General features: G+C 39.9%; 1 protein-coding gene across 5 annotated transcripts in view; it reads right to left on the bottom strand.

The window, feature by feature from the left end:
- Window positions 1–18,742, bottom strand: part of FSHR (follicle stimulating hormone receptor) — a 106,909-nt gene that overhangs the window by 61,685 nt on the left and 26,482 nt on the right. For 4 of the 5 annotated variants that reach the window (XM_032989453.2, XM_032989454.2, XM_032989455.2 and 1 more), the window contains exon 2: window positions 13,717–13,788. The exons of the other annotated variant lie outside the window; for it this stretch is intronic. In XM_032989453.2, coding sequence (XP_032845344.2) covers window positions 13,717–13,788 — 72 coding nt within the window. The remainder of the gene's footprint in view (window positions 1–13,716; window positions 13,789–18,742) is intronic. 5 annotated transcript variants of the gene reach the window in all.

The raw sequence follows: 18,742 nt of genomic DNA, 5'->3' as shown, positions 1-18,742 counted from the left end.
GTGAAAAGCCACTTTACTTGTTAGCATGTTTAAGTCTGCTACCAAGAAACACAGGCAAAACCGAGCTTATTTTTAAATAAACAGCATGTGTTGTCAATTATGCTTAGGCACGCAGCTGTCGCAGATGAACTGTGATCCATCTACTTGCCTCTGTAAAAATGTGCTGCCACTTGGCTCAGTCCTCTGTTCCCCTCTGGAGGTTACCTCTCCACTGTGGCTGTGCCTTCAGCCTCAACTCATCCCAGCCTACAGCCCTGGGTCTCCAAACACAGGGTTGGGCTGGGGGAACAGAGGAGCCAAGGTGCGGCACATGGCAAAAATGTAATGACAAGACAGTCTGGATGGTGCCATATGATGGCACCTCAAGCCATGAGCTTTGAGGCAATATGACTCGACCTTCTTTTGCACAAAATACCCCAAAGAAGAATGAATGGTTTTAAGCTCAAAAAAAGGCAGTTTTTATTAAAATATAAACTGGGATAATTAAAGCAGAAAAACCTTAAAGGATATTGGAAAAGAACTGAGAAGAGTTTATATATCTCTCTTCCCAGACATCCAGTGCAATTGGAGAAGGTTTATTCCGAGTGGCAGTAAGCTCTGCCCAGACCTCCTGCAAAACTCCATTCATCACCCCCCGGGCTTCTCCATGCTCCCCAGTACAGTCTCTGGGTGGCACATATCCCTCTCTGTCCTGTAAACCTCCTGCCACTTGTAGTACCTCAAAGCTTCTCCCCTCCGAACATGCCCATCAGCCCGCAAACGGAATGCTCAAGCCCCCTTCCTCCAGTGAGCTCTGCTACTGCCAGTTTTCCTAAAGAGCATTATCTGATTTGGAACAGAAGTAATAAATAAGCGAAACCTTTTCACTGTACTGTGATCACCCCTTCTCACAGCACAGGTGGGAAAAGCCAAAATCTTAAAAATCCATCACGAGAAGTTTTAAAAATGTGGAAAATAAAGCTGAAAAATATATAATAATAAAATCTCATTCAAAATAAAGGGTAAGATTGACAAAAAGATTAAACATGTCTAATGAGCACTTTTACTACATGATTACACTAGAAAGGATAAACGTTTTCAGATACAGATGTAAATTTTTGTGCTTTTGATCAGACAAATAAGACAGAAGTAAAAGATGCTTCCAAAAAACAAAGACTAGTTTAATTCAGTCCCCATATGAAATTCTGCATTATTAATTTTTTTAGTGGAGAAACTTCACAGCTCAAAGACAACATAGAGAGACCATTCCAGGAGTTTGTACTGAGTAGTCCATGTTTTATTAGGTGCATCTCTTGTCCTCAGAGGAGAAAGCACCCTATGAGATGGAAAAAATATCTTCTTCATCTGAACAAGCTATTCCATAGTTGTTCCAGAAACATTCTATTGAATGTCCTCCTTCAGCAATTAGCATCACTCTTAGGGACAGGGCTCTGAACTGGGAAAGCCACCAGCCTGTCCCTGTCCCCAGCTCCTAATCCTCTGCAGACTGCATTGGAAAATGCACAGGCAGCAATAGTTTTTCAGCATTCTGCATTTCTCTCATAATCATTTGTAATTTCCATCTGTGGTGTTGGCTCCCCAAGCATTCAAAATATTTCCTGGCTTAGTATCTGTCTACCATTCTAAATCCTAGCAATCTAAATCTTTTCCAGACTACTCCATGTATATATAGACATATATATGTATGCAAGTATATATGTACATATATGTTCTACCATGCAGTAAGTAGTTTACTCATAAAAGGTACACCACTCTTACTTACTTTTAAAGAACCAAGAGCATATATGGAAGTCTTAATCAAGAAGAGGTTCCTGCTTGAGAAATCAAAACAAATATTCACAGTATTTTGTGAGCAAATTGTTCTTGGCTTGGTCACAAAACAAACAATGGACACAATGAATCTCTGGTTTTACACCTGGGATGAATTAGGTCCAGCAGTGTCTTTGATAGAAAAATCAAAATGCAGCTCACTAATAATGACAAAATGCTCAGTTGCCTCTCCACTAAGGAAAGCAGCCATCAAACTAATGATTAAATCCACATCAATCATTTGGCATAATAGAAATAAAAGCCATCCTATATCATGTTGTCAGAGAATCAGCATCTCCTGCTTAGAAAATAAACGTCTTGACTTCATCTCAACATTTGTTTTCCATAAACACTGAGGTTTGTATCAGCATTTGTATAGCAACGGGAAACAATCCTTCATTGCAACATGCCAATTCCACTAACATTATTTCTAAACTAAAGAGAAAAGCTAGATAAAATTAATATGGGGAAGTGTTTCTGGAATCCTCCTGAAATTGAATTACCTTTTCCAATCTGGTGCCAGCCTTCCTTTTTCTAACAAAAAATACTTAGTAGCAATAACAATAAATATTGAAGAAAATCCCATTTAAAACAAATCGGGCACAATTCCAAGTAGGTCACACCTTTTGCAGTCAGTCACTGGTACAGTTACACACACACACACACAAGATTAACAGAAAAAAATCATGTAAACCCCTATTTTCTCAGGAAAAAAATAAATTTCCTGTCTGATTCATGCATGTTTTTTACACTGTCCATCACGAGCCACGGACCCTTGTCAGCCTGTCTGGCAGGTGAAAGAGATGGAGGTGCTATGTTTTTAAGCTGAAAACCAAGTGAGGTGCAACCGCTGTAATTCTGAATGCATCTGTTTTCTCTCAGAATTGTTTTGTTATTCCATTTTACATAAGAATGTAGATTTTTTTTTTGTAGATAGAAGTCCTTTTATAATAATCCTATTACAACTCTTTAAAAAGGTTTTTTGCCTTTAATGCTGCTTACATGTATTAATTTTGTTTTAATCTTAATATTGTATTTACAGTTATCTTTGTTTTCAAGTCAATTCACTTTATTCTGAATTCTATCCAGAAATTTTGGAGTTAATATATAATTAATATACAACAGAGAATTATTTTTTTTTACAAACTACGTAGATATTAGAACTGAATATGCTTATTTTATCAAGAAAAAGGTAATTATTTAAATCAGAACAATATTCTGAAACATCATGAGAATTACCTTTTGCCATGTATGACCTATGAATTTTATTTGAAAATATAAAATGTAATTAGAGGCAGAAATTCTGAGTTCTCATTTCATTTTCTGATATACATTTGTAAGTTTAATAAATGTATCATTCAGCCAGTTTAATAATTATTTTATGTTTCCTAGCAGATATGTATTTTTATATTTACAAAATCACTTAGACAGTCACTGATTCTACTTTCAAAGTAGAAGGTCCTGGAAGGAAGAGATGGAAACTTGAAGAAGTGACAGATTTTTGGGAAAAAAATTTTGACTCTACCAACAGCCAGCTTACATTTTACAACACAGTTTCTGGCTCCTCTTGAAACAAAAAAACTCACCCAAAGGCACCTGAGATGAGTATCAGAAAGTTGGCCAGTAAATGGACATACCAGCCTCCTCAGTATGCATAAAGCGTATCCCGCAGGAGAAAAGAAGAAAGATTGTAGTATTAATTCTGCACAACAGGATGACTATCAATTCTGAGGCTCCTTGCTAGGTTTATCAGTTGCAATAATCAGCTTCATGCCTTTGATGCAAGGACCTAGAGTGAGCCTGCCTTGCAAAACTGAATGATTCGGAGAAAGCAAATACCTCCCTCTGTCTGAACAACCACAGCATGCCAAACCTGCCGTCCGGCTGGACCAGCATCTTGCTCTAGCAGTGCTAGGGCCGGCTCAGAAAACAGTGTAAGAGCAGGGCAACCCTACTGAGAACTAATCCTCATAATTGAGAAAAACTCTTAATAATTACTAACATTTTCATTTGGAGAGGTTTCTCTGACAACTGGGCTGAGAACTTTTTTAAAATAGTGTGCATTTCACCCTCAAATCTCATTTTGAATGAATGAGGTTACTTCAGAGCCCACATTCAGTTATGTAAAAGAGCTACCTTAGTTTAGCCTGCACTTAATTTTATCTGATTCATTTGTATAGAGGAAGGCAGAAGAACATTGGATTGAATTTTCCTCCTGAACAAGAGTGGGAACTCACACAAGCATTTACCCACGTTTCGTCTTTGATGAATTCAGATAATCTGAACAGTATGTCACTAGAGAGAGGCATTAAAACATTCAGCACACATTCAAGCAAGTGGATTTCCCTTTCTTTGCTCTACCCATCTTGGTGAGGGTATCTCCACCCCCCTCTGCTCTCATGAGACCCCCCTGCAGTGCTGTGTCCAGCTCCGGGGCCCTCAGCATAAGAAGGACACGGACCTGTTCAACTGCATCCAAAGGAGGTCACGAAGATGATCAGGGTGCTGGAGCACCTCCCCTGTGAAGACAGGCTGAGAGAGTTGGTGGTGTTCAGCCTGGAGAAGAGAAGGCTCCGGGGAGACCTTATAGAGGCCTTCCAGTACTTAAAGGGGGCTACAAGAAAGATGAGGAGGGACTCTTTATCAGGGGCTGTAGTGATAGGATGGGGCAAAATGGTTTTAAACTAAAAGGGGGCAGATTTAGATTAGATATAAGGAAGAAATTCTTTACTATGAGGGTGGTGAGACACTGGCCCAGGTTGCCCAGAGCAGCTGTGGCTGCCCCCTCCCTGGGAGGGTTCAAGGCCAGGTTGGACGGGGCTGGGAGCAACCTGGTCTGGTGGAAGGTGTCCCTGCCCGTGGCAGGGGGGTTGGGACTAGATGGTCTTTCGGGTTCCTTCCTACCCAAAACCTTCTATTATTCTATGATTCTTGGAAAAAAAAAAAAAAAAGAAAAAAAGTATTATTTTTTGCAGCCAAGAATTACCAGTTAGGAATAAAATCAGCTGTGCATCAACAGTTTTGTTGGCTCTTGATTCTCCCCAGTCTTGAGGGATTCCTTTTAGCCTAGTCCTTACAGAAAATCATTGAGCTCTCTGCACTGTGAAGTGGGTTGCAAAGTGCATTGTAAACTGCTTCTGTTATCTTTAATTACTCAGAAACCATATGTCAGATATGTATGAAGCTAGTGATCTCATTGAATATGATGTCTCTAAGTGGTAATTTATTGTTAACCAAAAAAATTATATATGGAAATGAGCTCCATTTGAAAATATATATATGTACTAGTAGTAAGTGGAGGAGAAATGGGGACAGACAGTTCATAGCAAAACATCCTTGAAAAAAAATTGTGATAAATATGTAAATGAGACCAATCAACATCAACAAAGATGTGGTATTTGCAGATGATATGGCAAACAGATAAAATGTGAAATAGCTCACAAATCCTAAACCTAACCCATAAAACATTCATCAGAAATATTCATGATAATGTAGGGACAAAAAAAGTGTGCAATCAAATGATAGATTTGCATATAAAAACACAGCTTTTATATGAAAGCCTTTTTACTCTTGCAAGATCATGTACAGAAAGCCAGATTAAAGCAAACACTAGCCTATTTAAGGAAAACAGCTATTAATAATGTGATACCTCCATATGGTAAAATGTGGATAGCCTGATGTATACAAATGAGCTATTTCAATGCAGTATACTTATGTGTTCACCTAGAACTAAATAGACCAAAATTTAAGATAGTGACAATATTTCCTGAGTGGTTTACTGAAGAAAATCACTATCTCATACAGGCCAACATATATGTACACATGATTTTTATCATTACTAGATCATTTCTAACTGTGTTTCTGAGAAGGGGGTAGGTATTAAAGCCCAGAAGTTGCAGGGAATTGTGGCCTTTGGAATCATCAATTGAGGATGTGCTATTTGAATACAAGTTAAATCAGAGATGAGTCCTCCATGAGAATTTTAACTGTTGTATTTATGTTCAAAGTGAACGAGGGCTTTTGATTACAATGACCAAAAATTTCTGGTTTTCAAAGAAAAATCATTCAGTAACATTTTCCAGTGTTCCTGCTTTCTATATGCATTTTAGTTTTTTCCTAGACACCCAAACAGCTGAGAGCTTTGAACAGATTCATTTTGCCACAAAATGTCAAATAACTCCAGATACTGGGAGTCAGGGTCCAGTCACAGTACCCACAAAAGATCTTGTTTGTTTTCCATTTGGACTGTCCAAGGACTTTCCAGAATGGACACTAATGACCATGACTCATGATGGAAAAAAGCACTGTGACCTGTAAATTTTGGCATGGAGCACCTGATCTGCCCTCCCTTGTGAAGCTCCAGTTTTAATTACCAAGTCAAAATCTTTTATCTTTTGTCTTTCATCTGATTTTATTTTTTATTTGGCAAATATAAAATAAAATTTTATTTGATAAAATTGCCACAAGAATACTTTTGCCATTTTTAAATTTTTTGAAAGGATGAGAGCTGATTTGAACTATCTCTACCTTGTCATTTTCTTCTCACCCATCCAAATTCCTTCATTTACTGAAAAACTGTGAAATGTCCATTCTGCAGCTGTCATATAGAGAAATATCTTTTCCCAAATATGTTCTAAGAGAAAGATATTCTTTTCTTCTTAGATAAAAAGTTTATACTTATGAAATAAACTGACAGGCTCTAATTATCTAATATTTCTCTTACTAAAGGTGCAATTTCTAGAAAACTAATTCAGAAACCCACAGATCTGAGGAACAGCCTAACCAGCTTATTGCCAGCAGGTCTCCAATTTCTGCACAACTCCGGCTTAGTGTTAATTTAGCAAACAGGTGTTCAGGGAAGCAGATTAGTTATTCTTGGTACATGTTTAGTCTACTCCTAAATTTTATCCAACTAGAACGTGGCAGCTTGTCTGGACTCATGCTTAACCAACCTGTTTACACTCCTGTAATTAATTAACACTTCAGTTACTAAATTAAAAAGCAGCCCCCTGCAGGCACATATCTGGCAAAATCAATTCAACATGCTCTGCAGCTACTATGTCATCTTCAACCTGCACTGAAAGTGCTTAATTTGGAGGAGATACAGTCTGAAGTAATAGAGAAGTATCCCTTTTTCTCTTGCCAAGTTTCTTCCTGTTACTACAAGGCAGCAAAGTAGATTTGTGCACGTTGGTCTAAACAAATACTGATTCAGGCATTGTATTTATAGGAAGTTTTGTCTGATTGCCTTACTCTGTGCAAGTCAAATAGGCTTCACATTTGTGTCCTGAGGCACAATCCCATTGAAAATTCATCATCAGGTATTTATTCTTTTGAAGGGTTTAAGCTTTGTTTCATCATTTGCTCTCAAATCTTACCTGTGTGTTCCCCAAGGAAATTCAGCCATGTGGATGAAGTACTTCTTGAACTAGATGTCACAGAGTAAAAACACCTTTATTGGACCTGCTCTGTAGTTGGGAGTAATGGGAGAAGGGGATTTCTTTAACAGATTTTGGCAAAGGGACATTTTAAGAATGTGAACTATGCTATCATTGACAGGGCTTGAAAAGCTAAATCCTTGATGAGCTCTGAAAACCCTGGAAAGTGTTAAAACTTTTAGAGTTGATGGAATCTTCCAGAGTTGACATTCCTGGAAATTTATGTCTTCTGTCTATGGAAGACAGCAGGAATGTATGCACCAGCTATCTACAGCTTCCTTATGAATTTGTCAGGAAAATAGCTCTGGATCTTATATTTATTTAATCACTCAGTGCATTCAAGATTTTATGGTTTCTTTTTTTGCTAGGCCTGTTGATCCAGTGATGTTTTATATGAATAAATGCTTCTGGTCTGTGACCTAGATACATGGGCACCAGATTATTTCACACACATCAACTAAACTGATGTACGATGCTAAAATCTCATGTTTGCCCCTGTAGGTTAAAAGGAAGATCACAGTTTCCTTTGACTTAATTACATCCAACTGACATATCTATAATGTTTTATTTAAACTGAGGTGAGATACTTGAGAACAGTGGAGACCACCCAGTACAGTATTTTGACACACATGATAAAGTATGTTGCTGCATCAAGGTGTATCTCTCTTCCTGTGAGTGGGGAAGGAGCAAAGTTCCTGGCTTGATTGTAAAAACCTCACCAGGAGAATTCAGCATAGTGGGAAGTCTGCTTTATTTAGAAAGTTTTAACAACTTGGTAAATTGGTGGACTTACTATCCAGACCTTCTTCAGCAGTAACTATCAAAACTGCTGGGGCTAGCAAATGGCTAAGGGATGTCCACCATCCCATGTTCTCCTGAAATCAGTTTCATTCAGCCCCAGCATGTGATTCTGTAACACTCGGCAGCATATAGCCCAAAAAGATGAGAAAGAAGGAGTCAAAGCAGAAATCGGATAATCACCTAAGGATAAGAAGTCTGTGTCTTCTGCTACCAAGAAAGCTGGTCAGTATCCTGCAGCTTCTCCAATTTTTCTTGCACAGCGTATCTTGTAACTCATTTGATATGAGAAAGGCTGTGATTAAATAAGATCATTAAAGCTATTTTGAAAAAATAGTTAGGATTCAGTGTAACCAAGACATTTAGAAATTGGTTCTAGGCAGGAGTTCCTTTCTGTCTTTTCTTGCATCATTTGGATAAATCTGCTATTTCTGTTTTTGCAAGAAGCAAAATATGGATTTGCAGGGTCTGCTGTGATATATAAGTTAAATAGTGCATGTTTACAAAAATATTTATTTACATCCCTATGGTGAATAGGAGACATGGTGCATTTTATGTACCAAAACGTACTGAATCAGGTAACAATCATACTTTGGTGACAAGTGCTCCAGGGTATATTCTCGAGATGCAATTCCTTGGATATTAAATTCTGATTTACATTATAGGAAGTTATGTGTAACATTCTGCATCTTAAGGGCAGCACATGAAAGTAGGTATACTACTTAATGCATTTAAATGCATCTAAATATGCATTTTCTCTCAGGGAACAGAGGACTAGAGTTCAAAAACATTAAGGTGAGCAACCAGCATAAGCAAAGAAATTCAAAGTTCAGGCAGACATCCCAAAGAATAAATGTTTTAATGGGGCCACTGTTAGGATAGAGGGCTTTCCCCTCCATCTGCCTGCTCTAATCCTGCATGAGTCAGCAGTCACTAAAGGCTGCCCAGCCACCCCAGGCTGGTGGTTGAGCAGTGAGCAATCACAGGAGGTTTCCTGGTTCCTGCAGGTGGATTTGCAAGTATCAGCTGCCCCCATCCCAGCTGACTGTCTGCCTTTGAGAGTGATCAGTAGTTTTAAACCAGCTCTTCTCTATACTAGAGGGTTTACTGGAAGTTCAGGCTTCTGGTTCAGCCCTAAAATCATGTAAGAAAGCTTACCCTCTGCTAAACGCACTGTACAGATTCCTTAGCCCAAGAGCATCCAGGGTGTCAGTCTTCATTTGCCCATTGCTACACTCTGCCCTTTGAAATGGGTTCCTACAAATGGGATTTGAAAGGTGAAGAGCTATGCAAGCTTCTCCCAGGGGTCCTGTAACACACTGTTGGTGGAGAAGCCAGGCAAAGCAATGCCTTGTGTTGCTGTCTCTTAGTATGGCCATGAGCAGCTTGGGTGAACTTTCTTCTCAAAGGAGTGCCATTACTTCAGATGACCCTTCTTCAGCTTTTGCAAATATCATCCCTTGGATAGCAAACCAAAGTGTTTGGTATGAATACATAGGAAGCCTGGTGTGTTCTTAATTCCATTTATTTCCTGAAAGTAGAAGCTATGTCTTGTGTTATAAATATAATAATTGATTAATGAAGACTACATGGTTTTATTATAATCTATAAACATTTTGCTGCATCATCACCTGGCATTCTGGTTTCCCCTGACAAAGCTTATCTGTGGAAGTGATCTTACACTTGCAGTTATTGTTGTCATCCCTTGCACAATTACAAAAAAGTGAAGTAGAAATTTATTATCCACATCAGCAACTCACTGCTGATGCCAAAGAGCAGAGATATTGATTACAGCTTTCTTATATCTCAGTAAATGCATAACCTGATCTCAATCCTTTGCTAATGCTTGGGTGGAAGAAAATTACAAATAAAGACCCTTAAAAGAAGAACCCATGAAATGTAAAATCAATTCATAGTGTTCATAATAACATTTGGTATTTTTTTTGTTTAAAAAGTCCCAGAATCATTGAATCATAGAATAATTTGGGTTGGAAGGAATCTGAAAGATCATCTAGTTCCAGCTGCCCTGCCACGGTCAGGGACCCCTTCCCCCAGCCCAGGCTGCTCAAAGCCCCATCCAACCTGGCCTTGAACCCTCCCAGGGAGGGGGCAGCCACAGCTGCTCTGGGCAACCTGGGCCAGTGTCTCACCACCCTCATAGTAAAGAATTTCTTCCTTATATCTAATCTAAATCTGCCCCCTTTTAGTTTAAAACCATTTTGCCCCATCCTATCACTACAGTCCCTGATAAAGGGTCCCTCCTCATCTTTCTTGTAGCCCCCTTTAAGTACTGGAAGGCCGCTATAAGGTCTCCCCAGAGCCTTCTCTTCTCCAGGCTGAACAACCCCAACTGTCTCAGCCTGTCCTCATGAGGGAGTTGCTCCAGCCCCCTGATCATCTTCATGGCCTCTTTTGGACCCACATGAACAGGTCCGTGTCCTTCTTATGCTGAGGGCCCCAGAGCTGCACATAGCACTGCAGGGGGGTCTCATGAGAGCAGAGGGGGAGAATCCCCTCCCTTGACCTGCTGGCCACACTTCTCTTGATGGAGCCTAGGACATGATCAGCTTTCTGGGCTGCGAGCACACATAGCTGGCTCACCATCAGTTTTCCATTTACTAATACACCCAAGTCCTTCTTGGCAGGGCTGCTCTCAATCTACTCATCGCCCAGCCTGGATTTGTTCTCAGGATTGGACCAACCCCAGTGCAGGACCTTGCACTTGGCCTTGTTGAACTTCGTGAGTTTTGTCTGGGCCCACCTCTCCAGCCTGTCCAGATCCTTCTGGATGACATCCCTTCCCTCCAGCGTGTTGACCTCACCACAGTCAGGTGTCGTCAGCGAACTTGCTGAGGGTGCACTAGGTCCCACTGTCTGTGTCGCCAACAAAGATGGCACTGGTCCCAATACCAACCCCTGAGGAACACCAGTTATCAGTCATCTCCACCTAGACATCAAGCCATTGACCGCAACTTTTTGAATGTGACCACTGAGTGGTCCATCCATCAGATTCATGTCTCTCCAATGTAGACACAAAGATGTCATGTGGGACAGTGTCAAACGCTTTGCACAAGGCCAGCTACATGACATCGGTCCTCTTCCCTTATCCACCAGTGCTGTAACCCCATCATAGAAGGTCACCAGTTTAATTAGGCACAATTTCCCCTTAGAGAAACCATGTTGGCTGTCACCAATCACCTACTTATTTGCCATGTGCCCTAGCATAGTTTCCAGGAGGATCCACTCCATGATCTTGACAGGCACAGAGGTAAGACTAACTGGCCTGTAGTTCCCAGGTCTTCCTTTTTTCCCTTTTTAAAAGTGGGGGTTATGTTTCCCACTTTTACAGTCAGTGAGAACTTCACTGGCCTGCTACGACTTCTCAAATGTGATGGCTAGTGGCTTAGTCACTTCATCCTCCAGCTCCCTCAGGACTCATGGATGCATCTCATCAGGTCCCATGGATTTGTGAACCTTGAGTTTCCCTAGATGGTCTTGAACCTGATCTCTTACACTGGGTGGTTCTTCCTTCCCCCAGTCCCCACCTTTGCCTTCTGCATCTTGGATGGTGTGGCTGGAGCCCCTGCCAATGAAGACTGAAGCAAAAAAGTCATGGAGTACCTCAGCCTTCTCCATATCCCAGGTAACAGTGTCCGTTTTCCTTCTGATGACATAGAGTATGACACCCCCTCCTTGTCTGCCCTGCTTGTCCTTCCTAAAGAGCCTGTATCCTTCCATTCCAATGCTCCAGTCACAGGAGCCATCCCACCATGTCTGTGACACCAATATGACCACAGCCCTGCAGGCATGATCACATCTCTAGCTCCTCTTGTTTATTCCCCATACTATGTGCCTTTGTGTAGGGGCATTTAAGTTGTGTCCCCAATGAAGCTGACTTACTGGCTGGAACTCCTTTGTGCTGCTCTTCAGGTGCTCTCCTGCTGACCTGTGACCCCTCTGCAGGCTCTGGGCATCTATTGCTGACACTGGCATCAAACTGGTAGGAGTGGCATGGGTTGAGGTTCCCCTCTCCCGGCAACTCTAATTTAAAGCCCTCTTCACCAGCTTAGCAAAACTATAACTGAAGATGCTCTTGCCCTTGTCTGACAGATGGACCCCATCAGCCCCCATCAGCCCAGGTCTTTCAAAGTAAGTCTCATGGTCTAAGTAGCCGAACCCCTGACTGTGGCACCAATCCTGCAACCAACTGTTGATTTGCTAGGTTCAACTGGCCTTTTCAAACCCCTTCTATTTGACTGGAAGGTTTGATGAAAAAACTTCCTGCACCCCAGAGGCTCTTATTGCTGCTCCCTGGACCATTTACAGCTGCGCTTGATGCGTTTATGAGGGTCTGGATCCATGAGTGGGATGCAGCAACTGAAGGCTTTTTATTGGGTACCATATGCCAACTCCTAAACCCACAGTGATGCCTTCAAATGGATCTCACACTTCAGAAATGCCTGGTGCCATGTGAGCTTTACCACTTGCTACTGACCAGTAGTTCTTCAATCCTTCTTGCATGCTCACTGCTTGTTCTCCATCTATCCATCCATCCATCCATCCATCCATCCATCCATCCATCCATCCATCCATCCATCCACCCATCCTTCTCTAGATTCAAAATCCTTCCTCTTGCCACATTTTCTGGTGTGTTCACCTTCTTGCTAAATCCCTTATTTATTCAAGAGTATGAGGGAAAAGAGTAGAAATGATGCAGAAAAATGTCAGCAACCTATTTCTTTTTAGTTTTGCCATTGCACACACAGGACTGAAAAAGGCACTGACTTTAAAGTGCATTTCCTCACTCCCACTCAGACTCCTCTTGGGTGAACAGCCTGTTTGTGACCCTCTCCTGTCAAGGTGCAAGCACTGGGTGTATTTCTAAACAAAATGTTGTGATTTTTTCATATAGGAAATAATTCAGAAAAATTGTACATGCTCCGGAATAGTTCAGGTTGAACTGTGACAGTTATCATTCCTGCTGCTAGCACCAGTTAACCCACAGATTTTCTGTCATTAAAGAATAGTAGGAAATGTATTACTAAGGATTTTTCCTTCTAGTGGTGGAGGTCTACAATACATCCACAATAGTAGATAAAGGAATGTACGATACATCTGTTCATCAGAGGTGCTCATAACTGTATCTCCAGGCTTATCACTAAAATTCACAGAATTTGGTGCTTATACCCTTCATGTGCTAAGATTTTTGGTTCTGTTGCCTGTAAAAGACTTCTCTCCCACATCCTGACTCTGAACATACACAAAATAATCCTATTTGTTCAATAGTGAAAAGAGAATTGGCTGACCTGTTACAAACAGGAGTGATTTCCTCCCTAATCTTTCTGCTGTTTCATTCCAAAATTCTCAAAATATTCAATTTCCCATGATCTCCTTCTATGGCAGTTTATTTATTAAACATAATGATACTTCATGCTGAACCAACCCTTTGACCAAGGACTGCCTGCTTGCTGATATAAAAATGTATTTATGACAACAATGTTTTGGAACATGTTGTTAAAAAAAAAAGTTTCTATTTTTTTTAAACAGAAAGATGAAACTAGCTGAAGCTCAGAGGTAGGTGCTTGTTCACAGGGTGTGAAAGAGCTGCAACTGGAAACTGCTGTTTGGAGTAAAATAGTTGTTTCCTAGTGAATATTGACATAATACATACATTTTCTCTAGGTCACCAAGTCCTGCAAAAGCTCCTTTTGGAATGACTCTCATCTTGGTGAGGACAAATCTCCTGAAAACAGAAAAAATGGGGTGATTATTCACTATTTACAACACAGGACTGTGTGGTAGCCTTGTCAGCACTGAAGAGGCCTTTATCACAGATACAAAGATAGTCTCCAGGCTGACAGCTTTGACATCTAAATACAGCTGTAATGTTCAAAGGCTTCATGGGACTCTAACTGCCTGCCCGGATGAAAATTACAGCACAGCGTTGGGCTACCTCTGGAGCTCCTCAGGGGAAAAAGCATCCGTCAGTAGTTGCAATTTCCCTGTTTGCTTCAGTAGGAAATCCAGACCTGGCCACCGCAGCTTTGCTGTGCACTGGGAGGGGACAGTGTCTTTCTCATCTCGACCTTTCTTTTGAGAGATGCTCAAACACAGGATGAAGCAGCCCTGTGGAGTCAGATGGGGGTGAGCTGCTCACAAGGCTGTAAGGTGGTACAGGCATGCTCGTGCAAGATAAGCCTTAACCTGCTGCACAGATAATTTAAGGAGTCAGCTACTATCTCCCCTCAGTGCAACTTCAATACCCTTTATTGCTTCTCACAGTCTCTCTTCTAATTAGTTCATAATGTGCCACAAAATTGGGACTTTGGAATACACAACTCAATCACACATGCATGAAGACAACATTTTAATAGTATTTTAAAGGTCACGGAATATGCTTCATGGAGGAAAAAAACATTTAAAATATCTCATAAACCTTTTTGTCAATCTGAATCCATCTCCTTTTATCACAATAAACAAAGAGAGCTACAAAACTTCTGATGGCACTCAGCAAATGAAAGGTAGGGTTTCTACTACTCCTTGGAGAAATAAGGTGTTATCTGGGTAATTGTTTTCTCTCACACATTTAATCATTCATAGACAATGAGCACAAACAATTGCATATATTAACACAACCCGCTCATCAAAATACATGCTTCACATGATATGCTTATGACTAGATGCCAGGTCAGGAAAGCTTAGCTGAGACATAAGAAACACCACAGAGATTTTGTACAGAGAAATACTGTATTTTTGTATTTTCTGCTGAGAATTAATGTCATATTCAAACTCTCAGGTATTAAACACCAAGCAGATAAACAAGTAAGACATCAGATAATATTGGTTGCATTAAGTGATAGCTGTTAAAAAACGGTATTTTAAAAAAAACACACATCATCTGTGTTACATACATGAATATCACCCTATGATTCAGTATCTTAGTCTATTTTCCCATGGAAACAGAAATTATTTGTGTTCTGAATTACTGTGGAAGTATTTTTTTTAGCGAGCACGCCTGCCAGACCATCCCTCATTTTTATCACCTTAACACTGGATTTGCATGGCTGCTTGGGATCACCTTTCAGCTTGTGTCTGCTGCCTTATTGTGACGTCTGCAGAAGGACAAAAATGGGAACTCAGCCTGGTATTACCTGCTGTGTAGTCCTGCAAATTTTAACACAATACCTCAAAGCTAGAGACTTTCTTACTTTTCACATAAAGTATTCATGTAATCCTCATCTATTTTTTATTGCAGCTGATTAGTTTAGAATTTTCATGGGAGATTATAATGTTTTAATCAAAGTCCTAGGGGAAAAAAAAAAGTATTATTCTGGTAGAATACCACTGTGAAAGGTTCCTATTTTTTAACTGTAGGTCTTTAGTAGAATCTACCCCCTCATTTAGATTCCCAAATATGAGCTAATATTAACTTAAGCAGGACAAAGTCAATGCATGCCTCACCTAGCTCTACAAATGTCACTGTGATTACACCAGTAGTGAATTTGGCCCCACACTTTTTTAAACATTGAATTTATGGCATTCTCAGTCCTGAAAGACGATGAAGCCAATTCTGTATTCCATTATTCTTGTATATCATTAACGTAAGTCATAAAGAGCTTCAACTCACTGTCACACAAGAATTACAGCATTGAGACCATTATGCAAATGTTCGAAGGATTAAAGAGCTTCCAGAAAAGGCCTAACCTGGATTAGGTAATTTGTAAAGCCCTACAGAAAACATGGCCAGTGTAATGCATGCAAAACTGCGGCTGTGCTTTCAGAGTGCAGCTAGGTACAACGGATCCTTGCAGAACGCCCAGCAGGCTTAGTGCTACAAAGCTGGACCATCAGGAAATTCTTTAACTTTGATCTGCTTTGAAACCTTTCCTAAACTCTCCTTTGTAGAAATGCATGCCTAATTTTGGAGTCCTAGAAAGCAGGCTCTGTCTGAAAAGCCACCTACTACTTTTTTATGGCAAAGTTCTAAAATTAATCCTGTCTCTGTAGGAGCAGATCATCGGGACGTTTGCAATTTTTTAATTAAACACTGGCCTACACCATGCTCCACCACAACAAGAATTTACAGCCTGATCCTGAAACTAATGAAAAGAAGGGAACATTATTCATAGATGAAGTTACTTATATGAGGAAAGCCACAAGTGCATAGAAATAAAAATCAAACCTTGACCTTCTTTGTTGAATACCCTGCTATCCTGTGGTAATAAGGTGCCAGAATTCAGGAGCCACGTGTCTAGTGCCCTGGAGCAGTTAAAGTAGAATTGAAGTTTAATAGCTGAAGTCTCTCATTCCACTTTAAAAAATTAAGGTTAATGTTTTTAAACATCCCTGAGTAGGCTAATAACGTCAACCTTAATGGTATAATGAACACTGAAAATTAGAATCATCTACTTGTTGAATTATCAACTGTATAATGAATAGGAGTCTATTATAACTAGTCAAATGCTGTATTGTCAATAAATCTCACCAATTAGGCTCCAGAATCAATCTGTACTTAACTTGACATACTGGCTGTTCAGTACCAATTCTTTCTGAGGTACATGGAAGAAAGCATTTCCTTCGTTTTGTTGCTGGCATGGTTTTAGGGTCAAAGAAATTAATACAGCCCCTCTTTGTTCAAGCATGTTTCATGTCAAGACAAACAAGTAAACAAAAGCATCCTTTAAAAAACATGTGCTAAATGAAGAGAGACAGTATTTGTTCCTAAAAATTTATGTCAGCATTTAGACACCAGCAAGGAAAGCACTGAAAAACCTAAACACTTAGTATGCAGCATGGAATTGAAAACCCAGAGCCAGGTGCCTGACACAAGGCATGGGAAAGGTTAGACTGAAGGTTAGGTCATCCAAAAATCTGTACGCAGAGCTACCCCCCAGGAAACACTAAATCCCACCTCCCAGAACTCTCTGCTCCTCCTGAGAGCTGCAGGTGTGGCACCAGCCTCAACATACATAGGGAGCCCTGACTTGTAGCAGGCTTTGCTGGGAGGGAGGAAGGCATTGTGGTCTCTCAACAGAGTTCTGGCAACCAAAGCACAGACACAGGCCATGGGAGAGCTGGATTCAAGTCCCTCCTCACCCTGGGTGGAGCAAACTCCCATATTTCATGCCCCAGAAGGATGTTCAGCGGCCAAGGGACCTCTCCCTCTCTAGGGCCAAGCCTTTGTCCTATTTGGTGGCACAAGGAGTCTAGAGTCTAGACAGGTATAGTTAGACTCCTTGTGCCACAAAATAGAACAAAAGGGAACTTAACCCTACCATCCTCTCTAGAGCCACTAAGTTACAGTTGATTTTTCTGGGACATTTTTTTTAAAAAAAAAAAAAAAGATTGTACTTTATAAATCCAAAGTTCAGTGATGTTAATGTTATTTGGGTTACAGTAGGTCCCAGAAATCCTAGCAAGAACTCCAGTGTTGAAGCCATCAAAAACTTAACAAATAAGAGAATAAAAACAAGCACAGGAAAGGAAACAAGCCCCAAATGGTGACAGGTTACCCTGCATCATGAGAAGACAATATACATGGCTGCAAAAAGAATGGTTATATTAACTACTGTTATACTCTACATACAGAAGTATAAGCTAGATCTGAGTCTGGCCTATTGCTCCCATACATGCCCTTATATCTGGGAAAAGTTTCTAAATCCTGATTTGTATACATCTATTGAAAGTGATTCTTCAGGAGTTTGATAGAAACTGAAGCTGTATAATCATACTTACACTTTATATATTTTTATATATATGTGTTATGAATTATAACATATTTACTTAAATACATAATATTGCTTATTATTTAACTGATTTTTACCTACTTCTGTTTTTCTCACCAGTAACAGTTTTCTGTTGACCAGTAATATCCTTTTACATCTCAAAGGACAGATAAGCTTAGAATCAGACTACGTTTCTTTGGACTGAACATGCACAATTCCCACAGGTTTTTCCATTTTTCATTTTTCAGTGTCTTATATGCCTGCTTATTATATTACTTTAGTTTATCTCAAGAATGAGTGTGAGTAAATTCTTCTAATATGAAACTACTGAAAAACTGTTGCTAATCAAGTCTAGACCTGTCAGGACTAGGGCAGAACTATCTCCTACTGATTTGTTTATTTATATAGAGACATTTAAGCCTGGTCATTTAAAATAGTGAGATCTCAGTTAATATGAAGCCATTGACACAGGTGACTTACTCCACTTTATATCACCATGAAGTAAAACCAACACAAATACATCTTTTTTCTGTATGGTTGTGTCTGGTATAAAAGAAATATCACAGTGCCAACTTAATCTCAAAGTCTATAGAGGACATGATGCAAACAATAGAAATTAGCAGGTACTGGTAAAATGTTCCTGAATAACCCTCTAACATTTCCAGTTATTAAGAGATTTATTGAACTTTTCCTAAAATGGAATCTTCTGCAGCTGAAGTAGTTCAGACAGACAGAACATAAGACATGAAGGGAAAAAATAACCGCCAGAAAAATTAACATTTTTCCATCCAACCCCACATGAATCCAGTGACAGAAATCAGGCCAACTTCATCACAAAGGGATGGAGGACTGGATATCGCTATTCAAGTATGCCCAAGGTATGGGTGATTAAAAAGACTTGGTAAATTACAAGATTAAAAAAGTGGACCCATACAGGTAATTTCTGCTAAATGTGTCTAAAAAAAACTACAT

This window comes from Tyto alba, unplaced genomic scaffold, assembly GCF_018691265.1.
Source record: "Tyto alba isolate M040663 unplaced genomic scaffold, T.alba_DEE_v4.0 Super-Scaffold_16, whole genome shotgun sequence".
Lineage (NCBI taxonomy): Eukaryota > Metazoa > Chordata > Aves > Strigiformes > Tytonidae > Tyto > Tyto alba.
This window is presented reverse-complemented; position numbering and strand designations above follow the sequence as displayed.